General features: G+C 32.4%; 2 protein-coding genes across 2 annotated transcripts in view; both read left to right on the top strand.

Moving 5' to 3' along the window:
• The first annotated feature begins 10932 nt into the window (after positions 1-10932).
• On the top strand, positions 10933-13394 carry LOC149911072 (melatonin receptor type 1B-like). Its single transcript, XM_090108046.1, has 3 exons — positions 10933-11122; positions 12098-12267; positions 12387-13394. Exons 1-3 carry the CDS (start codon positions 10933-10935, stop codon positions 13086-13088), a joined length of 1062 nt encoding a protein of 353 aa, XP_089964172.1. The 3' UTR covers positions 13089-13394.
• Positions 13395-19522: 6128 nt separating this feature from the next.
• The window catches only part of fw (CUB and Sushi multiple domains furrowed), a 52392-nt gene continuing 45376 nt past the window's right edge, over positions 19523-26538 (top strand). The window contains exon 1 of the mRNA XM_090102583.1: positions 19523-19835. Within this exon, the coding sequence (XP_089958709.1) occupies positions 19751-19835 (85 nt within the window). The 5' untranslated portion in view covers positions 19523-19750. The remainder of the gene's footprint in view (positions 19836-26538) is intronic.

The raw sequence follows: 26538 nt of genomic DNA, 5'->3' as shown, positions 1-26538 counted from the left end.
TTATATAACACTAGGTTTCTGCCCACGGCTTCGCCCGCGCATAGTCAAAGAAAAACCCGCATAGTTCCCGTTCCCGTGGGATTTTCGGGATTGCGTCATTTTCCCGGGATAAAAAGTAGCCTATGTCCTTTCTCAGGTATCAAAATATCTCCATACAAAATTTCACGAAAATTGGTTCAGTTGTTTAGGCGTTTAGAGTTACTTTCGCATTTATAATATTAATAAGTGTGGATTTTATTACTTTGGTAACAATCACTTTCAACGTAATATTTTGTATAAAATGTAGATGAAATGAAAAGAATTAGTAATATTCAATATACTTAGGTAGCTTTTTGTTTTTTTTATCCTGAATAATAATATATATATACCTACACACATAGATAATATAGATAATATTTTGTGATTTGAAACATGTTCTTATTAACATAGGCGGCTACGTAGCATAAGTAGCACTTTATAAGAAAAATAATTCACGTTGCACATGTCAAATATTATACAGCATAAAAAAATAGAACTTAGAAAACAGATTTAGAAATCAAAGGTGATTCAATACAGAACACGAATTGTCAAAGCTTCTGACAAAAAAATGTTCCGAATGGAATGGTCCCTTTTACAGGTATGAAAAATGTGAACACAGTTGTACACGTTCGATTGAAAAATAATGAACAAAGAAATACCGGGTACGTAAAAAGAATTTAATCAAATCGCGCAATCCTTTCAGATGAAACCCGTACTGATAAACAATGCGTTTCGTATGTACCTATTACCCTGAATAAATTCTCACATATTTTACAGAAAGACAATTATTTATTTTAAATACCTTGTAAAAATGGACACCTACGTAATATTTTGATTAAATTTTCACGAAATTGTTTTTTATCATAAACGTACGTATTGACTTGGCTTGGCTGTTAATTGAACTGAATTTCTATGTAACCGAAATTTTGCATTAATAATTAAAATCCAAAGATAAAAGTAGGGTGACTATATTCATGACATTTATTCGGCTAACAATTAACAATTCTTTTTTTTCCTACCGCCTTCAGTATATGATATATCTTTACTTTTAGAAGTAGCTACTGACGAGTCTTATGATTGTCAATATTATATTAATATATAACAGGTATTTCATTTTCTTGTATTTCACTGAATTATTTTGGTTATTATACAAACATATCGGTTACATACAAATATATAGATGAGGCTATATAGGCAGTTCGCCCAGAACAGAGACTTTTACATTCCAAGAAAAGCACAGAAGAAAAGTTTCTTTTTGCTAGATGGCGCTAGTGATGGTAAGGAATAGTGAGATTGTCAACCTTCACTACCTAAATTATCACAAAATCAATTTTTTTAGTTACCTACAATCTTACTAAGTAATTAATATAGTTCAATGAAGGATTGGTTGAAATAAGGTACAAGAAATTACGAAAAATGATAGGCATCTAAACCACGTTTATATTATAAGATGTCAATCTAATTATACTTCGGGAATGTACCTAGAAGAGGTGGGTACTTCGTCCTATTAAAATAAAGGTTTTTTTGAATCACACGACAGTACATATCCATTACCAATACCCGTGGGCTTAACCTAAAAGCGGTCGATGAAATCAACGGCTAGTGAAGTTAGGGCTGGTTAATGCAGTTTAGTTCATTTTACTGCGGTTCGGAAACAATCGCTTCAGACACCAGAATTCATCTAACGTTGTTTATCACAACCTACACGTGACTTATAAGGGCCATCAATTTTTTTAAGCTATTTTTGGATAGTGTCAATAGATTATAACTAGATAAAAAGTGGAGGTTTCTATGTATTCCTTTGATAAATCATGTATCTTGTTTCAAAAAGATCTTAATGGAGAGAAAGAGAAATTAAGAACTTAATGGATTTGCACTGACAAACCCAACAGCAGACACAAAATAACCTACTGATTTTAATTGTGTTTTTCTTCCCATAGGTGCTTTAATTAGGATACGAAGATATTGCTTGAAAGCAACGTACCGCACAACGTTTACTTTGAAATAATATTTCATCATTGTGGAGCATACGGTAAGTGATGTATTTTTAAATAATCACTTTTTGGTTTTAGTTCTTAACTTGTTGTATGTTGAGAAATTGGTGATCCATTTAATAGCCTTTTAAAAATTACGCATAAATCTAAAGTAATATGATTATTCATTTCTAAGGGTTACCGATAACTATTTCCCGGGTATTGTGAACTTAGTTTTTCGTTCTGGAGAATTAAAATGATAAATAACAGCGGATTTAATTTCATTGCAATTCAAGAAGAAGCAGTTCTGCTTTATTATTAATACTTTAGTAGGTTTCCTTGGTCGTATTATATTCATTTCCACGTTTATCTTAGTTAAGGTTATATTGTTTTTGCAAATCAAAAAGATTATGAGGATAGTGAGGTGTACCATTTTATTTTTTTCAAGGTCTCAGGGCACCTAGTATTTCACTTAGTTTGGGACCCACTGTCGTACATTAATTGTAAAACATAAATGGACAAATAAATATATTATTTAATTTCATTTCTTTTCATATTATGGATAATAGAGTGATACGTACTTATTAATAGCTGTGCCGCGCGGTTTCACCCGCATTGCTCGCTCCTGTTGGTCTTAGCGTGATGATAATTATATAGCCTCTATAACCTTCCTCGATAAATCTATCTAACATCGAAAGAATTTTTCAAATCGGTCCAGTATTTCTGAGATTAGCGCGTTCACACAAACAAACATACAAACAAACAAACTCTTCAGCTCTATAATATTAGTATAGATGTGCCTAGCATTTACTTGTTACTAAGTTTTATGTTGTAATTTTACGGTTCTTCACTCGTAAAGTGTCACAAGAAATTGCATAGACTACGTGTCACGGTGCACCAAATTGTGAATGGTCGAAATTTATTCCTTTCAGTGACGCCTTCGGTATAATTAAAGAATTTCCGTTATAATTGGATAAATATTACATTTAACCCTAAAACATGTTACTTATTAAAACATTTAATACCATGTTTCGACAGAAATTTCCTCTTATCTTTTGTTATTAAGCTCATATTTTTGACATCTGTTTGCAGCGTATTTATTTATTCGCCCCCTGTTCCTAATGCAAGCAAATCCTCTTAGCTCTGTCTCCCCGATCGATGATGTTTGTTCAAAGTTAAAAATTTTATAAGTCGCAAAACCAAAGGTTGAAAAGTTTTTGAAGAATATAGAATTAATTCAAATGTAGCATTGTAAGTTTAATTATATATTTATATTATAAAACTTTTCCTTGGTAAGGTAAGACTTTGATCGCTTATCACCTTATCCTTATTATAAATGGCTAACAAAACTTGAACATTTCTAATAGTCTTAAGTATCACAGGATTTTTTAATCGTATTAGTTTACCTAACCTAAATAACTTTTAGTCAAGCTTTTATGTAGGTATGTTTCATAAAAAAAAACATTCTTGCGTAGCCTAGAACCTCCAACTTCAAATAAATAAGTAGTTTAAATATTTACTCAAAAGCCTCAACGATTTGGTCACCCACACACAATTATTTTAAAATATTATTACACCCACAACTATTATTTTAAAATATTATTACGTAAAATTAATTTAAATTGAAACATACGTAGGTATAACATATTTAAATTATTTCGTGTGTATAACTACAACAAAATACAAATTTCTGTTAAATTCGAGCTTTCATTATTTTATTCAACATTTAACAAGTTTTCCAGGTATTCATAACGTAATAGCATTCTTAATTTAGTTTGACGATAATGTGCAATTAAAAACGGGAAAATCCAAAAGCAAATATTGTACTTTACATTCAGTTAGAACATATTGGCCGGATATTGGCCTACGAAAAACATAGCGAACGGATGTAATAGAAATAGAGTAAGTGTGCGAAATGTTCAGCGAAATGTAGCAGTTATAATTTTAATTTTGTATTAGGAAGTTTAAATTTATATGGCGACAGGCATATTATGTGATTATTATATAAACTGTTGAAGTTAAAATTAGCTCACAAGTCAATGCTCACAAGGCGTAGTGGTTGACAGTAAAATTTATCCACCACAAATTTTGTGTTATGCTCGCGCTTATGAAAACGGTCACGGCTATTCGACCAAGACGCTTTGTAGCGATGTAGAAAATTCATGATGCGTTTTGAACTTGATATATAAATTTATTGTCGAGCCAATTTAATAGGCAACATTTGACGTCTATCAATTTTATCTTCATAGGGTGGTAACCTGCTTAAAAACATCGATTAAAGTGAATTAATCGATACGGACTTGAAACATTTGTCAATCGAACTTGAAACACATGTCAATAATTTATGATGATTTTTATTCCCAAGTAATCAATGCATTCGATTCTAGATGTCAGATTTCGATTATTAGAGTAACATCTCTGGTATTTAAAAAGAAAAAAGGTTTATTGACACAAAATTGTAGCGACGTCAGTTCTTTAAATCAGAAATTGTTTATTATGTTTAGAATGGTTTATCAGTAAAATCAAATCCTAAAATTACTTATATCGGTTATTATTATTATAAATATGTAATCGTAATTGAAAAAAGTTAAGCAAATGTGCAGTTCTAACAAAACGAAATATCATGTTATTCTATGTCGTCGTTACTAGGTTACGTTGTTGAATTTTGTTGAACTGTCAAATGTTGCCTATTAAAATGGCTTTACTATAAATTGTCAAACAACAACAAAATTCAAATGCCTCTTTTCCGGTTTTCTGAAGTAAAAAAATAAGTATGACTCAAATTAAAATTTGTTTTAAAAATGTTTACCAGATTATACTATAGAATTAATGAATAAACGTATATGGAAGAGGTAAATCAATGAATTTTAAAGCTTATGCAAAGAGGAAGGCTCTTTGGCATCATTATTGTGATGTTTTTTAAATATAATCTACAGAGTTTCCCGTCGTCTCACTCTCTTCTCTGTAGAGTTTCTATGCCGTATTTTGAATCGTTGGTAAATATTACAATATATTTTGTCGAATCAATAGTGCTCAGTGTTTTTATTAGGGCCACAACATTAATCTCACTTCGTACATCTTTTACTGTGACCACGACGCGTTTTGAACTATTTTTTCCTTCATTACGCGTTTCGTTTTTTGAGCATAACATAATATTATTGTGTAAATAGTATCTACTACATAAGGTTTCTTTTTAGCACATAATTAAAATATTAAGCCGAGAAATAACCTATTCTCTGTGCCTATTCTATTACAAAAATGAAAACGCATAACAATATACATAAGTATTACATTATTTATTGTATAAATCGACAGAAATAAAAGATAGACAGAAACAATGGTATACCTTGCATAAACAAACTGACAAAAGAGTTACCTTCATGTCATTTGCCTATAGATACCGCTGTACGTAGGCCAGATTAAAATGAGCCGTACGCTCAAAGGGACAGGCTTTCGTGTTTCAATTTATATGGATTTCACACTGATACTGTTGTACTTAAATAATAAAACTGTTGTAAAAAAAGCTGTGCGCCTTAAAATTTTACGGAATAATTTTTGTAATATATATATTTTCTAGGAAAAAATATGTAATCGGAGTCCACGACCTTCCTTTTCTAAGTCGTACTGGGTTTGGGCCCATAAATTAGATTTCATTTAAATCCACGGTTTCAGTGTGCTCAAGTTAGGCACTCAAACTAAATGAAAAAGATAATCTAACTTCAATACGTAGTACATATTATCTCGATGCTTCAATAGAGAGTCTTGCTACTGTTTTATTATAAGTATTGTTTTTAACCTAGGTATATGTTGGTATATAATGAGCAATTCAATAAATAATGCAGTATCTATTATTTCAATATCTATTTTTAAATTATAACCTATAGACTTATTTTCCTCAATAGATTATAGAACCTGGTACCTATGTGTTTTTATTTTTAGCTTTTGAAATGGCGTATTACCCGTGGTCCCCCCGCTATGACCCACTGTGGGTCTAATCAGCGTAGGTGGTGCACAGAATTAGGAATGACTTTTTATTTATATCAACTGAAATTCAATAAAGTAACATGGTATAATATACCTTACATAAAAAGGTATATTCAATAAATTCAGGACGCCCGAAAATCTTTGTATAATCGCAAAAATGAAGAAATCGAATAGAAAGTTAAAAACTTAAATCTTTACACAACTTAATCAAATCGATACAGTTAAAGTGACTGTTAAAGTCATTGAGATACATGTACTTAGTATATGTACATATTAACTCAATGGTTAAAGCTAGGAAATGTATATGTATATATGTAATATGTATATATAATTCCGAAGCTATTTATAAATGATCTTATACGAATATATCCTAGGAAATGACGGATTTTTAATATATGTATTTCCTTTAAATATATAAATCAGGCCAAAAAATCCTTAGGCGACATTCCATGGACTTAAATCTTTAATCTTCCAAACATACCTAATATAATATGTACTATCTACATAACTACTTGCTCTATCCGTGCGTGGGCAGTATAGATACCTACTATTATTATTTATCGTAGGTTACTATTATAGTTATCGTAAATTAGTATTTGTAGAGACCAAACTTTTCTTTGAGAAGGTTTATCAGTCATCGCGACTTCAATCGCATAGTACCCGAGGGAATTTTCAGTAAAAAACTATATTTTTTCTGGCTCTCAAACTATATCTTTATCAAGATTTCATTTAAACCGTTTTAGTGGTAAGAGTAAGGGCAGAAGTTTCTTCAAAACCACTGAAAATCAGTGTATTGCCACAGTATTACAATATCTATACAGTAGTGAAACGAATGTACCTACTTGTGCAGAGAAACGAAGGGGAACTGGCGGGGGGTCGGGCGACGCGGGCCGCGTAAGGCAAACACGCTTAGTTTGCCTTACCTAGCGCGAAAGCACAGAATACGTCATAATGGTAGCTAAACGCTACAGAACGGACACTCTCCGCCTCCCGCCAAAATTAAACACTTACCTCACCCCGCGCGATCGTGATTAAAATTCGCCACATTTTTCTGCAAGGACGATACGCAACGAAGATTGACAACATTAATCAAATTGACTTTTAAAGTAATTTTATTATTTTGGATTTGTGATTATCGTTTTTCGTAGAAAATGTTTAGATATTGTGCCGTTTACTATGTATTTCATCAGAAAAACGCGAATTTTTTTTTACGCTCGTCAGAAATGTGCCAACCATAAAGCGTTAACACACACATTTGCAGTCTCTACAGTGTGACTGTCAAAACGATAATTTTGTATGGAGTGTCCGGGGTGTGGTGAAAGGACGACGCAGTCGTATTTTTTGTGTAATAATTTTATTATACATAGGTACTTACATATTCTATTATGGCACGCACAAACTGTTCCGTTTACGGATGTAAATCTAGATTGAAATCCCAGAAGGAAACAATATTTCAGAAAGATTGTATTAATTGTATCTGTTGAATTAAAATCAAAGCTATGTATATATCTATTATGTTGTCCTCATTATTTTCTAATCAGATTGTACTACCCAATGCGAATGCATTACTTAGTTAAATGTTATAAATTTATAATATACAATTAAGAACATCCAAAAATAAAGTGTCCACGTAAATAATATTTAGCAGTGCAATATCTGTAATTATATATTTATGAACAAATAATTACATCAGATTTAATAATCGCAATTATTTTGAATGTACATATGAATAAATGATTTCATCATAATATTAATAATCACAATTGTTTTATTTCCCATTTGTTGCAACCCTAGCGTATTTTCGTGTGGCAGCGTAAGTACCTACGCTGGCGGCGGCATCGCGCGACATCAAAGGCGTTTCCTTACTGTAGGAAATAATATTGTAATACTGTGGTATTGCACTGAGTGGCAGGCCTATTGTGGAATACATAAGTAATTATCTACTTGCTTCTTTTTCATTGTATTTTTTTGTGTCCGTAATAAACGTATTTCATTTTATTTAATTTAAAAATGTTTTTTTCTAACTCAGATGTTTTTATCATAAGTACCTACCAATCATAATTTCTAAACGACAAGTGCAACTTGAATATTTAAAAGAGGAATTTAAACGCAGTTAATCCACCTTTTTTATCGAGAAATTTGAACGGATTATGATTACCTAATATCCTACTGTCCCGTTTTACCCTTTCGGTACGGAACCCTAAATACGAAAAAGAGATTTTCATATAGGTATTTGCTAAAATATCAATATTTAATAAAAATTTCATACTTTTCTTCAAAAATCCACGACTGGACTACAAAATTTTGTAGGTCACAACCCCGCGAGCGAAGCCGCGGGTGAATAGATTTTGGGAGTCCCGTAAGCGAAGCGGAGTAAAATTGGTTTGCAAGATCAAATTTTTCATGTATTTGCAATTATATGACGCTTTAAGAAAAAATAAACAATACTCATCAAGATATTGCCTAAAAAGTGTGCTAAATAATTTGTTACACAACCACGTGTATTTTGCTCGATCATATAAAATCATAAAAATATGCTAAAGAAAAAATCCAAAACCAATTATTTAATAGTGAAATTTCTGATTTTGCAAATATATTGCAAATATTTATATATGGATATGTATTTTGATGTACTGCAGAAAACGTGCTAAATTTTGGTTTTCAACTGAAGCCCTGATTATATCTCAGAATTTAACGTTGCCCAGCGTTTTTTGAAAAGCCGACGCGAGGAGCGACTCGCGCAAACGGCGCGTTGAAATATCTTGGTTTTCGTAGCGCAAACCAAATAATGACTGATCGGCAAATATTGCTTCCATTGGTTGGTATTGGTTGAAATTTTCGAATGTAACTTCAATTTCAGTAGGAAAAACATTTTTTTTAATATAATATTATACTAAGTATGATAATATAGCTTCTAACGGTGAAAGAATTATTGGAATCGGTCCAGTAGTTTATTTGTTACATATACATTAAGAACAATAACATAATGTCAAAACAAAAACCTACTGACTCCTTTTTAATTTATTAAATAATGAATAAACTAACCACCTCATTTGGCAAATCATTCCTCTTTTTATTAAGCTTCTTCTCTTTTTTTATTAGGCTTCACTTGTATGTTAGAATGTTTGCATGTAAACGACTGCTTTCGACTCGATTTTCACCCATTTTAAACAAACGTTTGTGTTTTTTTTTATCCTACATAATATAGTTATTATTCTGTTCTCCATAATACTCGGGTACCACCTGAAGGACGGTACCCAGTCTTTTGGAAGGCTTACATGAGGACACGGATCCAACGGCCCTGTTGAGAGCTTTAATGTGTTATGGGACACCACATATAATTATTATTTTTAGTGCTAATTTTCAAGCAATTATAGTCAAGTTATTAAATAAAAAAATAAACATTTTAAAATTATATTAATATGTCACGTACATGCTAGCTTTGCTAACTACCGGCACACCCCACAAACAGAGACAACTGCGAAAAATATCCTCTTCCTCCATTTTAAACCTGTCGGCTAAACTAAAAGAAAACATATTTTTTATCCTTTTTAATCCGAATAATTTGATTGGAATAGCGTGGGGTGCTCTATTTATAAATGTTTTGCTAACGGAACATTTTTTTAAGTTAAAATTTAATTGTAACTACTGACTATAGTACCTATAGTACCTACCTATATTACATATATGTATATATTATTTGTGTACATGTTCTTTTATATTTTAATCAAGCCTAAAACCTAAAGTTTTATAAAAATTAAAAGATAGATTTTTATTCGCTACTTATATTTTTGGACTTGAAAAAACATATTTTTTATCCCTTTTAATCCGAATAATTTAATTGGAATAGCGTGGGGTGCTCTATTTATAAATATTTTGCTAATGGAACATTTAGTGAACTCTTTTTAAACAGACAATTTTCCATTCACAAATATTTTTACCCGTGCTTTAAAGCGTTGTTTTTTGTTTTATGTGTTATAATTATTATGTTTTCACACAATCTGTTATACCGTCTTTGTAAATCAAAAGGAAATGAAGCGGAAAAATCAATCGACTCGGCGCCATGACGCAAATATCAACCACCTATGTAACAAACATAAATAATTATCATATTAATATGTGTCAACTAATCACTTACCTTTATTTCACTCAACGAAGACACAGTTGCGATGGGATGCGCTGTTTTTTCTTATGAACTCGCGCTTTTCACGATTTACGAAAATAATGGCTCGTTAGGTCCGCGTTCGACGGAGTTATGTCGTAAAATAATTTACACAGGGCTGATAGTTTCCTGAGGTAGACCTGCGCGACCTTGAATTGCAATGTTTATACACAATACGGGCAGCGGGAGATGCAGTCCCTGCGTACGGCTCCGACTAGGCTCCGTTCATTTTCAAAAACGCATCACTAGGATCGCACGTACTCGAGCCATGGGGGCGTCAATCTGTCCGCAAGTAGTTGAAAAAAGTACCCACATAATATGTAAGTAGAGTGATCATCAATTTCTCGATTTTTGGTGTCGTATTTGTGAATTTTCGGATCGATAAACAACGCGAGATTTTTTAAGGCGTTTCGCGAAAAACTTTTCTCTAAGTTTAAATCGTTTTATTGTTACTTATAGTGATTGTTATTTCTAAACCTTGTATTGTGATTTATTATATTTAATATTCAATCAATGATATATTATAATATTCAATCATATACGTATTTACTTACGTTATTATTTAAAAGTAATGTTAGTTTCATTGCTTCCGCGGTGTTTAAAAAATAATAAATTTGTGAGAAATGTGTTAAAAAAATGTGTTGCTATACAAAGTGACATACGTTCGTCCATGGTGCGGGGGAAGGGTGAAGAGCGGGGAAAGGAGGGGGGGGGGACTATGACGCGTCCTTGAAAGTATGTTTCTATGGGATATAATATACCAATTGATATTTTTTAACAGGTAAGATTCGCCCCATGCATGGGGTGGGCATGCTCAATAGAACATCAATTTCAGCGGTCACCGAATACTCTCCGGTGACCCTCAGCGGAGAATGGCCTAAGGTGGGCCGACTGATATTCATGGTCTTGCTGTCTACCATCGGAACCATCCTCAATGGCTTCTTCGTGGCTTCCTTCTTCGTCGAGTTCAGTCTCAGAAGAGTCGGTATGTAAATCGCTTTGTTATCTGTAACACGCTTGTATTAGTTTCACCTGTGTTTGTATGCCTGCACGTTTGTATGTAACCGACTCGACTCTTCCACTCCTTTAGACTAGATTTTGGCCCACATCACACGGACATAATATTTCATTCAAACTTTGTTAACCAAGGATGGGTGACAATACAATTTGATAAGTTTATCTTATTGGAGTGTGTTTTTTTTAGTTCTTATTTAACTATATTTATTTTATTATTATTATCTAAGCTCCTTTATTTCTGTACTAGCGATGGTTTTCGAAATTTGGCGAAGGGAAATCTTGTTATGATTAATTTAGGATATAATTAATTGAACGTTATAATTTTTGTAATGAATTACATAAAATGTTTATTTATATTTCATTACTAGATATCATTTATTATTTTAAGATTTTTTAACATATTTTTAATTAAATTACCTATAAAGGCTGCAGCACAGTTTGCGTTGCAATTTTGCGAATTAAAATATATATTTTGAATCTTAATAATCAATGTGATTGCATTGCTATGCTATTGATACATATGAGAACTTTAGCCTACATCAGTTTAGGAAATAATGCATAAATAAGTAGAACAGTTATTTCCTTTTTTATATGGGACTTACATATTTTTCAACATATTTTACATATTATTTATATTTCTGAATAAATAAATAGAAAGTTACGTTACAGTTGGACATCAAAAATTGTAATTAAAATCTGCATCCTTTGACATATAACTTTAGGTATATTTGCACTGTCAGGATAGCAGGACGTGAGCAAATAAGAATTATTCAAATAAAATAAAAAAACAGGAATCCGGAAATGTAACATTTTTAAGTTGGTAGATAATATAACTATATTTGTGTAAATCTTTAAGAAATTGCCTCGGATCGGGCCAGAAGCAATGCGCCCTATTAATCACAATAAGTTATTAGCATATTTAATATTGAATTATTTGTCGTAGGCTTCGTCTTTCTCGCTTGCGTCGGCATGGCAGATTTATGTATTACTGCTTGCGTGATGCCGATATCGTCCGTGGTACTTCTATCGGGAGAGTGGGACAACCAGTATGTTTGCAACGCACAACAGTTCATTACAGTTTCTGCAACATACTGCTACAGCCTATTCTTTTTGGTAAGTCTATTTTAATACACTACACTCTACTGCAGTACTGAATACGATGTAAAAAGCCCACAGTGCGAGTGGAAGTCTTCTCAAAGGTGAGGTGTTTTCAGTAATTTGTCATTTTGCAGTGCGTGGCAGTTGAAGATTATCTGAGGCTGTGCTGCTCCCAGGCCGCGTACGATAAGCTGGTTGCCTGCAACACCGCTTTCATCACGGTGTTTATTTTTCTCTTGAGCTTCACACTCGGTGCCATTGGCGTGTACTTGGACCTCGACTACGACTATTGTAAGCGCGTTCACCTCGGCAACAGCTACTTCAGAGTGTTTTCAACCGGACTATTTCACGTTCTGCCATCCGTTTGCACCATATACTGTCTGATCTCATCGTACTTCGGAGTCCGCCGTCGCGCTAGACAACAAATAAGTTACAAGCGCTCCCTTGCTTACGGACGCGACAGCTCTATCGCTATGTTAAATATTATTGCATACATACTATTTTTCTCGGCCTGGATGCCGTATTTGATCGCTTCCATCGATTTACGGGTCGTGAGCGACGCTAAGTACTACAATAGTGTTTGGGTTGGCGTCGGTCGTTCGGTGTTTACGAGCTTTATGTACGGTATCCTGAACCGAAACTTCCGCCGCGCCTTCGCTCACCTATTTAACTATTGCTGCTGTAAGAGCACACTGTCAGGACCGCTCGCGAGCCGCCACCGAAGGGAGTATAGACAAGGGACCAGTGATGTAAGGGTGCACATCATGCACCAGGCGGTTAGCACCAGCTCCCCCCAGCGAGCCATTACTTCCATCCGCGAAACTCAAGAGTTGTAAACTCATATCCTGTCGATTACACTACCTATATATGTGCATAAATTAAAAGCTTATAAATATTTCATCCCTAAATCTACAGAATTGGTGTTAGAAACCTAAATATAAATATATAAACCATTGATGTTTAGCTCGTACGTGTTTAATAATTACTTTTATCAACTGGAACTCCTTCTTATTTTCGCTTTCAAAAGTAAAAAGAGCATCTGAATCCATTGTAAGTATCCCACTGTTTCCGTCCGCGTATCTCGAGATTCTGCAAAACTTTTAAACAAGTTGGTACGATGTTATCTTATTACCTATCTAGTAAATCAAAATATGCTATGAAATAAATGAAACGTGCTTACCCAATCTAACCTATATATTTTTTCTAAAAAGGCAGCATGATATAAATCTATGGAGGGTTATATATAAATTCTATGTATTTTTTCATCTACGCCGGCCGCCGCATTTCCTAGTAAATAAAATGGTATATTTCGAGATTTGTATTACATTTTTTAAAGATTATTTGCTTTGCAATTTTGGACATAATACTTTGTACAGTAATTTTAAAGGTTAAGAAAATTTCGAAGTAATTTATAACATTAAACTGATGCCAAAAAATATTTTGTATAACCATGCAAAGGATATTTGCTTTATATTTTTGTAGCCAATGCTTTAAAATATTTTGATAAATTGTATTAATGTGTGATGTGACTATTTAAGATTACAGCTATAGATTCTCCAAAAACAAAAGCAAACAAAAAATAACATATGATATAAACCTACCTAAACAACAAGTATGTACTTACTATAACTTAAATAAATATCTAAATATTATGCATTTTTTTCTGTTTACTAATAATGGAGGAGGATAACAAAATAAATTGTAGCAAATTAGAGTACCTACTATATATTGTGTATATGTATATAATATATTTTCGCCTAATTTGATGTTAAGCACTAAAACTATTTACAGAAGGATACGATATAATGTTTTGTCCATGCGTTCAAATAATAATATAATTAAATATTTCGCTTAAATATTACTGGTTTTCTATATTATTATTTTAATTAGAATTTTATTTACATATATATAATCGCAAATAACGCTATTAGTGTTGTAGCCAATGCTTAAAAAATATTTTTATAAAAATTACTTTAATAAATAGAAAATTATAACAGATCATTAACTGTGTAAAAAATGATGTATTTAATATCCATTGTATATAATAAATAATAATCGTTGTAAGTAAAATATATGGAGTTTATCTAGCCACAATGACAAAAGGTGAAATGTATTTTTGTAGATATAGTTCAATATTTTTGTACATAAATGGACTGTCGAACAGTCGTGTATGGTTAATCGTGTTTCGAAATATCTATCTAATCTAAATAAATCGTCGTGTTTGGAAATATTTTGTAATAATATTATATTTATGAATTCGAACGGTTTATTTGACAAAATATTTAATTAATCTAAAGATGATTTATATTGCAGATATTATGTAATTAATAACAAAAAGGTTTGATTAAATTATTATGATAGGATTGTTGTAGGTACTAATGAGATAACAGAAGGAACGTCTTGCGTCTAATTAGCGGTAATCGTCTTACGAGAGACGATTCAGGATACCTGGGATTGATCCAGGACTGAATTCCGCAAAGCAATTCCACGAATGGAGACTATACGGGAATATTTCGATTTACGATACAATACGCCATGAATATAGGACGAATATTAGATACAAATTATATACTTCTACATTCAATGTTCATTTCTCTTTAACATGTTTATTTTTACTATTCTCTTCTATCATTCCCAAGCAACTTTTATATGTTTCTTCCTTTACAATAATTATGAATACAAAAATATCTTGATTTCCCCGTCAACTGGTTTATAAGTCCATTTCGCATAAAATGATCCCTGGTTTTGATTTCTAGTACAAGTAATATCGATTCGCGCCGATGGCGAATTCAATGTCCGATTTCATTAATATGAACATCCCACCTACAAATGGCTATTTATAATTCCGACAAGTTCGGTACCTAGATTCATCGATCATTTTGGTGCGGTCTCATAAGAAACTATTTTTCGATAGTTCCCGTTTGTGTACATAGAGAACGAACATGTTTGATAATCAATTGAACCCTAACATAATTTTGCTACGTAGCGAACTAGCTATTGCGCATATTGTGAATCGTGTTTGCGATACCTGCTCGCCCAGATCCAATATTGTTTATTGAGCGATAGAGCTTCTTGTCTGCATAACACTGACTCATCAGAGATATAATTGGTAAGTATAAGTGGGTACCGCTTTCAGATCAAGCTTGTTAAGTGCAAGATGAACTTCGCTGTTTTGTGAACTGTCCGTGGCAGCTTTAAGTAGGACAATATACGTGTGAATAACTCCACTACTACAAGGGCTTTTCAATACTTATCAGCGTAAATTACGTGTTTTGATGCAGATTCATCGATGATTTTTTCTATTTGATAAAAGCTTGCCTAACTTCGTTCGTTAGTTTGCGAAGGTATACCGTATACGTTTTTTAATTTCTAACATAACACGCGATAAACTCTCCACGTCTCTACATTTACCGATAATAGACTTATGATAATTTTCGACACGTACCTACAACACGGAAAACTTGATCTTATATAAATTCTATGAAATTGTTCTTATACCTATTAAATTGTTATTAAGTTGCATTTAATGATAATATAGCGAAGTGGTCTTGATAAGAATTGCCTTAATCTTTCAATAAATAGAGAACATGAGGGAGCAAATGAATTTGTCATTGTGGTTAGTATCAATATTATAATATTTTTGTGAATATTTATTTCTCCAATCTATTCTGTATAAAATAAAAGATTTATATTCGTATATTATATTTAATTTTAGTAATTTTTTGTACGTAGATATTTAAAGTTTATTGAACTTCTTAGTTAATTTGTTAAACACTAAATGAATGTTGATGGTTATATAGAAATGTCCCTTTGTAGTATTTGCTATCTGTACCTAATTAGAGGAATAATAAATATACCTATTTAAAAGCGATGCTTTACTAATCCCTCCGTCATCGACCTTCATTCATTGTAGGTAAATAAATGCTTAAGCACTATCTATGTAATAACCTATTTAAAATCCCTCCGGTTCAGCTCGTCTGGAACTTTCTAGGTATTTATTAATTTCTACTCAATACACGAGTATTAATCTCATCTTTCTTTTCTAAAATTTTCCATTGGAGAATAACATAATATTGTCCCGGCTTTGCAATATCAAAATGGAACTATAATTATATTTATTGTCTTTATTTTTAAGTACATCTTACTACAGGATAAGGTATTGGTTCTTGAAATCCAATCTTGTTATTGCAGGCTGCCTTTCCTACTTTTATTTTTTTATAAGCTGAACGTTATGTGAACTGAGCTTTTTAAAGCTTTTACCAAAGAATTGGTGCCAAAGTTGAAACAAATAAAAATTTGAATGCTTTATTCAATATCTCGTGTGTTTACATCTGGAGCCAACTTTTCATGTACTGTCCTATTTCCTTCAACCTATAAATATGGAAAATAATGTATGTAGACTTAATAATTATTAAGATGATATTATATACGAGATTCATCTCGCGTATTAAAACTTTAACGAATTTATAACTATCCTGTTCGCTACCTATTTTTTTATATTTACAGGAACATAATATTTATATTTACTTATTATGTAAATTATGTACTTATTTATTCTTAGTGTTAGGAGTATTTTTGAGAAAAAGTATTGTCAAGTCCAGATGTTTAAATATTTGGACTGTGTAAATGAATTTATTCGGTAATTGTCTTTACATTGCTTTTCGGTCTAACATCGACCGACATAAATAATGGGTAACCTCTATGGTCAAACGAATTAAAAACTGTTTGAAAATCTTAATAGCGAATTTTTACGACTATAAATAGAATTTACCATAAACTCTGATTATTGCAGGTTATTGACTTTTTGTGCTTGAACTACATTCATACTTACCTTTATAATAGATTGTAATTTGAAGTGATGTTTTAAGGCAAGCCTTAGTATTCAATTGTATTGAATTATTGATATAAAACTGTTCTACGGCGCCCGAGCATATTCAAATTCTTAAAATAAAGCTTCTGTTATTTGCGATATATGCGCAGCATTGTAATGAAATATTAAATACATTTTTGATTAACAAGCTAATTAAATACAGTATTATAACCCCTATACCTGAATAATATTGCATTGAATGTTGTATTGTTATGATGTAACTAAATGTATCTTATTCAAATATTCAAATAAATATTTTTGGTGTCCGAGACGTTGTTTTTTTTTAAACCAATTCATTAGATGAAAAGTAACGAATTACAGCCCAGACAAGTGGCTTTTTTCATGCGAAGGAGCATCTTCGACCGATATATTTTTAAGAAAATGTGTCTATAAACACTATATACACAATTGAAATTGACAAATGAAATATACATATACATTTAAAATAAATCTAATTCATATGTAGAAATAATTTAATCCATTTTTTTTTTTCTTTTTTATTAATAAGTAACTAAGTAACTACGTATTTCTGAAAAAATCACCGAAACTATCCCACATTCATTTCGGACCTAGACCACAACAACCACATCGTTTCAAATTTACCCAAGAATGAAGGAGCCGACGTGTTGCAACAATTAACTAATCTTCTTAATAATATATATATATAAATCTCGTGTCACAATGTTTGTCCTCAATGGACTCTTAAACCATTTAACCGATTATAATAAAATTCGCACACCATGTGCAGTTCGATCCAACTTGAGAGATAGGATAGTTTAAACATGTAGGTACCACGAGCGAAGCCGGGGCGGACCACTAGTTAGTATAATATAATAATCGATTATCGTCGTCGTCAGTACGCTCGTAACAATTGTGGACGATATCTTAGAACGGATTGGATATTGTGAAAAAAGAAATTACATTGCAAACGCCTCTGGGTGTATCGGGAAAATTTAAAATAGCTTGCTTGAGGCTAGATCAGATATTACTCGACGAACGCAAAATAATTAATACAGCGTGCCATACGCAAAGTTAAATAACTGGATTCTTGGATGCTTTTTGCATTTTAGTTTTTCTCTACATTTTCAACCGTTCAAAACAAAGCAATCTATTTAAAGAAAATGCATTGCTAAATGCAACGAGTGCAGAATTTGAAAAAAAAGGCATCATTTCACATTTTTGGTAAGGCACAAAGAAGGTTCTTGTAGAGACAAAATCGTGAAAATTACGAGGAGAATAGAAAAAAAAAACTTCACTTTTTCCATACTACCGATAATACCCTACTTGTCAACTGTCAAAAGTATTTAGACATAAATCGAACCAAATATTTATTAATCAATCACTGATATTTTAGTAATAATTCTAGCGACGATTTTCTCAGGCGGGTTGCCGGTTCGAGCCAACCATAGAGATTCTGTGATCTGTGGAGCCAACCCTCGCATGCTACAGGTGGCAAGAGGGTGGTAGGAAGCTTTAATGATAATAACAATAATGTAAAAGCAGCTTTTTAAAATCAAAGAACATTTTTCTAAATACATCGTTTCGTCTTTCTTCGTATTGACAAAGAATTCTGAAGGAAACTAAGCTCTTTAAGTAGCGAGATTTCTCGTGAATACTAACATTGTGTACCTACTGTTTAACTTGTGACATATGAGAATACTGTATATTTTATTAGCTACAAAGGAAGTTACAATAAAATTCCCCATTTTACTATGGATGTTTGCATCATGGATTTCAGTATGGATTATAAATATGTATATTTTTAAAACAATTAACATTAACATTGTTTCTACGTATTATTCAAAAGAAAACAGGATATGGTATTTGAAAGAAAAACCCTTTTCGTCATGTAAGTAGGTAAATGATAATTGTGCAATTTAAATGATTGTTAGTGTCGCTGGGACTTTTTAATTTACAGCTAGTACTTAGAGCTTTTGTGCAGTACACTTGCAGTAGGTACACGTCTAGTAAGAGCACGTCGAGATTAAATTCTGCCCATTTTACATCGCTATTTTCACAAGTCAAGAGTTACTGAATCTCCCCTTTCATGGCTCTTTGCCATGACTCGATTTGGATGAAGCCTTCTAAAAGTATTATAAGAGCATAGTATGTATTATAGTATATTATATTGTAGTACCAATGTATTATAGTATAGTAATACTTTATTGCCAGACTTGATTTTTCAATGTGTATTATTAGTTATTGTCTTTTTTTGTTTTAAAAAATTTTCGGCCATTTCTATTATAATAGTATGGTCGTGTAAACAGACTATTTCCGTATGGTATGTAAGCGTGCCGTTTTTGTTGAATGTCAATCGTCATAATATAGCCTTGCTCAACAGTCTTTCGGGTTACGAATTATAACGGTGAAAGGTGTCCGCCTGGTGGGGGCGAGGCAGGCGCGGCGAGCGTGCCAGACGCCAGTCCGCCGCCACCGCCGCGAGCGCATGTTTCACACGACCAACAAGCCGGAATTCGCGCGCAGCCTTCCCTTCGAAACGTCTAATGGGAAACTTTTACTTTCGCACGGAACTTTAAAAACTTCACCGTACATTTGGATGTGTGTGCACGTGTCTGTGTTCCTTGTTTGTACCATGCTACAGTGACAGTTTACGAAATATATTTTATTATGTTCGAAGGAGACAATTGCAATATGTATCTCTGTTTATGCCTTGTTATTTGGAGCGCTGCCTTCGTGCCGACTCAAGCCCAAGGTGAGTTGAACAATGATCGAGCGACTCCTTCCTCTATTGTGCGAAAACCACGATCGCGATACACAACCCCAACTCGGACTCACTCGAGCTTTACAAAATAATACCTATCGCTCTATAAGTTTTGCTTTGACAATGAAATACTCAATTAAATACGTTGGATGGATTTTAAATGAAACAAAATATTCATTTTGATTATTTTGTATTTACATTAGTTATTCAGGAAATGGGTGGATTCATTTCAATACAATATTACTCAATTTGATTTTAAATAATACATCGTTATTCGTTATATTGAGTACTTATCCCTCGTTTAAAATAGATGTTTAATAAACACATGTTTTTCATTTACCTACCTACGTGATGGAAATTTTACAAAATATATTTTCACTTTATAGTGCAACTATAAAGTAATATTAAACGCTGCACAAAAATAATGTAAAAAACACTTTTTAATTTTGTAGAGCTTTGTATGTAGATACACCTTTATTAAATATTTCATAAAGAGGAAGCTCTATCTTTGATAATAATAATTAGTCGTTGTAATTAGGTATGTCTGAAGCGAAAAATTGAAAATATAATGTCATATTATATTCTTGCAATATATATTTCAACAATATACCTACCTGGTCTTTTGTAAACTTAAACTACAATAAATGTATAAAACGCTACATTGCGTAGACGTTGCGAATATACCTACACAGACTACAGAGGTACTTTTATAGAGTGAATGCAAGAGTGAAATGGACTCGAAATTTCCATTGCGTGGTCATTCATAACATTAGCGATATGAATGCGAATAATAAAGACAACAACTAGAGAACAAATCAGAAACGCCACACGCAATCTGTAAGGCCACTACTCACTTTTGAACGGACGTCTTTTGCAAGACAATCTTGAGGAAAATAATCAAATCTGAAAACGATAATATGCATAAATTTATTTGCCCCAATAAACTACATTTTAAAATGGTTGTTAAAAATAATAAGTGAAAGCGTTACAGTTATATTGATAACAAATATTTTACAACTTCGCATCATCGAGATCGCGTCAAAAATTAAAATGAAATACCTAATGTACAATACAAATTACGATAAATCCCTCCACAACCCCTAATTCAAACTTCACTATGAAGCATGGCAGTGCACATATTGTGATATTCATGTGATATTTTGGTAAATTGACATCTTTAATCCAAAAAGTCAAACAAAATAAAACCTGTTTCACTCAATAGCCATTTGCGATACCTGTTTTCATTAAATTTGATATTTATAATGTGGCAACATATGGCTTTAAATTAGGGCCTCAAAGTCGAATAATCGACAACCAGTGTAGATTGGAAATCATAGATTGATGATGTTTATATCAAGTAAAACCCTGTACTTCTAAGAGCATAAACATTACAATGGCCAAAGTTTACATTCAAAATTGATCTAGCCGACAATAAAGCTCAAAAAGTATCCCAATACAGATTTTTCATGTTAAAATAATATTCGGAGCGTGTGGAAGCCAACGCCACCTCTCTCCATTGTTCCAACAGCGGACGATCAAAAATCTCTTTGATGCTGCTGGCACAAACGAAGTTAAAAGCTGTGGAATCGATACCAAAAGCCTTAAAAGTTCACAAGCTTTAGTTCTCTCTATCCATATTTCTATTGGCGGAAGGCTTTTTATATATCGTTTAAGCTCCCGCCCCATTGGTAAAGAGTAACTTTCAACGATTTTCTTCGTTGATGAGCCAGGTATGTTAAAGTGTTGATACTTTAGTAAACACATGCATAATATTTAATTGAAATTGGAATTATATCAAACGCATTTGAAACATTGCTTTGGCAATGTAATAAAACATTAATCTACTTATGTATTTAATAATTGCAAACGGTCTTTCAAAGCTTGCAGTTTCTATACCTAGGCGCTTGGACTGGAGGAAATAATAATATTAAGGAAAATTAATTATGTATTCATACGGTATCCATCACATGAGTAGAAAGACGGAATCCGTCTTTCTACTCATGTGGTATCCATACAATATTTTCAATTGAGAAAACTTTTATGAGATGTAGTCGTTAATCATTAATCAAAATGGTGTTCAGTAAGAACTCCATTGCTATAGTACCTATCTTTAATAACATTTATGTCAATATCACACAAATAACAAAAAATTTAAAAAAAATATATAAAAAAATCCCTCAGAGCGAGTCCGTCACGTTGCAGTTGACATTGCTGTTTTTCTACATCAAAGCAGATCAAAGTAACGTGTCGACAAAGTTTTTACCTCCGCTCGCTCGTTACCTTATTAAATTATGTACATAAATGCATACGCATTAGTAAGTTCACTTTCATTACAGATTAATCGATATCAATATGAAGTATGCGTATTGTTTGTGCCGGCGCGGCGTCGCTTTCACTCATCGATATAAATTCATAATATAATATATCTTACCGTAGTTTGCGAGCTAGAACCGGTCGGTGTGTGCTACTGAACGACATCGTCTTGGAATGGGCACGATATACAGATTACTGTAGAGCCGATCAATGGAATAGTCGATTAGAGAAGAAAATTATCCTCGATAAATAATATTACCATAATTAAGTTTAATTTGTGAAATCTCCTCATCCTAGATAGAATAAGCAAATCAAAATTTATCTATTCCTAAATGGTAGTTTGCAAAGTGGTCCGTGATATTTGAGACCTGTAGCCATGTTTCGACAGTCTAGAATGAATAATAATTGTCCATAGTTACTTTACATCGACCACTACGTTCATTCGCCGTGTACGGTGAAGGCAAATTACTTCATAGTGTATCAAGCAATTTTTAGAAACTTCGATTGAATACCGTACTTTTATGTCCAATTAAGCAACCGTTGGAATACGAGAAAATAATCACCGTAGCTAAATTTCGTATTCATAAAACTCAATACAGTCTTTGAGAACTGTTATTTTGTACACTTGGAGCCAATAACAAAGTTTAATTAATTTATATATCGTAAATACTTGCACGCTATATGCAATCATAAACGTTTAATAATGTTAGAAAGTATAATTATAGCAGATACTACAATTAGGTACTTCTCACAATAATATTTTAATACCTTATTGGACCTGAGCAACTAACAATAAAATAACAAAAGATCTCATTATAACAGCGATAACCCTGTTTAATTGTTTATCATCCCGGAGCATTCGCTACTAATTCTTAAATACGACGCGTGATCGACTTATTACATATTTCATAATTACTTTGACTTTATAGAAACATATCATACGAAGGCTGAATAAAAAGAAGTTTGTTCATAAAACCTGTTATCAAATATAGTCACGGATGTGTCTTGTAATGAGTCACATTTATGTTGTCGTCATTACCTACAAGGGGCAGGAGAAAGTGCGCGATGACCGCTTATTGCCATGACAATATGTAAAGGAATAGCATTATAGCTGATGATTAGATGGATAGCTTATATTTTCCCCTTAAATCAAATTATGTGGAAAAAATATATAACTGAAATCTATGCAGTTCGGTAAATAACATACACAAAACTTAAAAAATTAAAATGTCAGTTTATCTATATTCTAATGTAAACGAAATCGTATTTAAATTTTATTCAAATGAGACGATAAAAGCTCTAGCTCTAAATGTCTCGAAAAATACGCGTTGTTCGTAAAAGTAGTGGCGATGAGCTGCCAATACTTCCCCTAAATTATTAAAGTTACATAGAACATACACATGAAATAAATCCGCAGCTCAAATCAATACACTGAGTTTCACTACGGATAACTGTATTTATTTAGTAAATTACATTTCAAGTATTAATTGTGGTTACAATTAACATTATGCTAATATACTTTATTAGTAAGAATGTTATCTAAATTATCAATCAAATACCTAATAGCATTGGACGCTGAAAACCTATTCGTTGTTTCGTACATCCATTTATAAATCTATTCTCGAGCTAAATAGCCGTTATTGGAGCTCTTCGAATCCATTGAAATGGGTTTGCAGAAACCCCAATCCGGTAACAAATTCGTGTAGACTGAAAGGGAAAGGGTATGTCCACTGAACGGGCTTAGTGTTGCATAAAAGTGTGAAAATCAAAAACCATGAAAGCTGTGATAGATATATGTATTATCAATTATGTATAGTTTCGCTAATGTACTGGCATGTCGCGTGCTCCGGTAGCGGTCAGACTGCCAACCTACATCGTGACGTCATCACCACCTGAACCAGTTTTTCAAGTCCAACGCTGCAATTTGACATACAAACAACAAAACCCACAAATATGTCTATTTGCATTTGTGGCTACTCACATTATGCAGTTTACATAACTCGTTAAAAGCTAATTTATACATTAACATTTATTACCTACTATAATTCGGAACTTTGCTTGTTCCTATATTTTTTATTATATCTGGTATGGGTAATAAGCTACCAAATAGATCGTGACCAATCCAGTCTAATAATAAAGAAAATGTAAAACACTTTATAATTACCCAAATCAATAAGTAGCGATTAAGAACAAGTATAAAATTTATTAACGCATATTGCACTCTTTTTATAATAAAATGTGTATGCAATATAAGCCAGAATAGTTTGATTAAATACCAATGTATACAGAGATTAAATTAACTAAATGTCAATTAACGACCTTAAGAATAAGATTTACTTTACGTCATGGAATTAAAAATAATATGCAATCAATATTATTATAAGCTAGTATTACGATGTCTTATACGATGTGGTAATTTTAGTACATATTTATTTTGGAATATTTTAGTTCATCGTTCATTCAAAATAAACTGAAGGAACTACGTATCCTTATTAACTGATATTCCGTTCGTCGTATCCGTTTTAACGTGATTATTATCTCAGGTAGGTTGTTTATACCCCATGAGTTTATTACAGTTGGCTCCAATAGCTTATAATTCACTGAAACAATTTTATTCTATATACATAATACATAATGGCTATGATTCCAAAACAAGCTATATATCTTCCTTCCAACTAGTGTGCTTAAAAATACTAAAAATAAAAGTAATTCCAAATTAGTACGGAAGTTCATCAATTATTGACATTATCGACAGTGAATATAACCTAAGCAGTAAGCACCTTCGATAACTACCGTAATATAATCCTTCTCCTTCCGGCATATCAATTTACCCATATTTGTACGTACGTCAGTTAAATGACAGTTGCATAGCATGCCTAGTGAACGAAATTAATATCCAAATATTGTAATACAATATCGATCGAACATAGCCTAATTGTTCTCTCTATGATACAACCAAAGCCTCGCCAAATTCAATAGAGTTTGAACTCCGTCTGACCTTTCCTTTTCTTGACAATCTCATGAATCAAGTCAAAAGGTTGTTTTTGAGACGATAACTTTCAAACTATTAATATTACATACTCACATAACTAATTTTTTGAGATAAAGTTTTTCATGTTTTAATATTTTATGTGCTCAAAAAGAGAATTAAAAATAATTTATCAAACTTCGGTCAACGCCGGGATATGTACGAAGTTACGTTGAAAGGTTAAATTCAACAGGTGCACATGAGAAGAAATCTCTATCCGTATCACGGCGTGGCGCGGCTGCTTCGCAGCAAACCACAGGTTTGGTAAATAACTAACATTTAGCGTTCACAAGCTTGTAGCTTAATGTTATGTGATTAGCTAAAGGCGGATAATTAGTTGTATGATTCATGTTATTCAGTATACATAACGTTTTCATACAAATTAAAATTTTATAGCAGCCAAAACATATAAATATATACCTCATTATTTCGTGTTGCATTCCACAATTGCTCAATATTTGCATGCTTAAAATGGCGGTTATCTAACTTCCTTTTATAATAGACTACTAAATTCACACGGTCAGCTTATTTGTATAAACATTTTTGTGTCTCAGCCCACATTATGGTCTATTATAAATGATATAAGAGAGTGTCTGTATATCTCGTAACAATCTTTAATCAACACTTGCAAGTTGCAGCGTTTTAATAAAAACGACAACAATTAAGAAGTAGGTTACATTGAGTACACAAGAGTCGAGAACGACCTCGATGTCCGGCTAACTTTTCGTGGCTCTTACAATCAAGGTTAGCATTTTCTCTTTGCCTCTATTGGACCGTACAGGTGTTAACATCGCAAAATAGAGCCGCACCGTTATGCCGAGAATACTAAACAGTTACGGTACGACGGCCATAATGTATTACATTTTTAAGTAATTGTTAGCGAGTGTTGCTTAATATTATTATTTAGCATAATGCATAGTTTAAATAAAATACGTATCATTCTAATTATTCAATATTATTCATAAGAATGATATAATGTTTTGTTACCTACTGATAATACGAGGTGTGTTCATTTCGAAGGTCGTTTTAATAACAAGTTACAATATTTTTGGACGAAAATATTGTAACTTGTTTATGTCTTATGAAATAATGATCACTAGGAGAAGAAATAGAAACATATTATTCATTCGTACTGTGGTTTGAGATACCTATGCACAGACGAAGCTGGAAAGTGGAAACGTTGAAGTATTGAAGGAGAAAATTAAATTAAGACGAGAAACGCATTAGTGCATAATTATTTTAATTAGTCTCCCTACAATATCTTTTATTAATTACGCCAACGCATAAAGTTCTTTGAACTGAAAAATGATTATTTTACAATATTGAAATTACTATTTTTCCTATAAACGGACC

This window comes from Colias eurytheme, chromosome 1, assembly GCF_061535395.1.
Source record: "Colias eurytheme isolate Ceu_HAF_F1 chromosome 1, ilColEury1 Martin Lab GWU primary, whole genome shotgun sequence".
Taxonomy (NCBI): domain Eukaryota; kingdom Metazoa; phylum Arthropoda; class Insecta; order Lepidoptera; family Pieridae; genus Colias; species Colias eurytheme.
Note: the sequence above shows the minus strand (reverse complement) of the source record. Positions and strands in the feature narration are given on the sequence as shown.

Excerpts from the sequence above, each read along its gene's own strand:
- LOC149911072 (XM_090108046.1), top strand. The coding sequence starts at position 10,933 with ATGCATGGGGTGGGCATGCTCAATAGAACATCAATTTCAGCGGTCACC. Across the intron at positions 11,123-12,097 it reads GTTCAGTCTCAGAAGAGTCG|GCTTCGTCTTTCTCGCTTGC; the intron begins GTATGTAAATCG and ends TATTTGTCGTAG. Across the intron at positions 12,268-12,386 it reads GCTACAGCCTATTCTTTTTG|TGCGTGGCAGTTGAAGATTA; the intron begins GTAAGTCTATTT and ends GTCATTTTGCAG.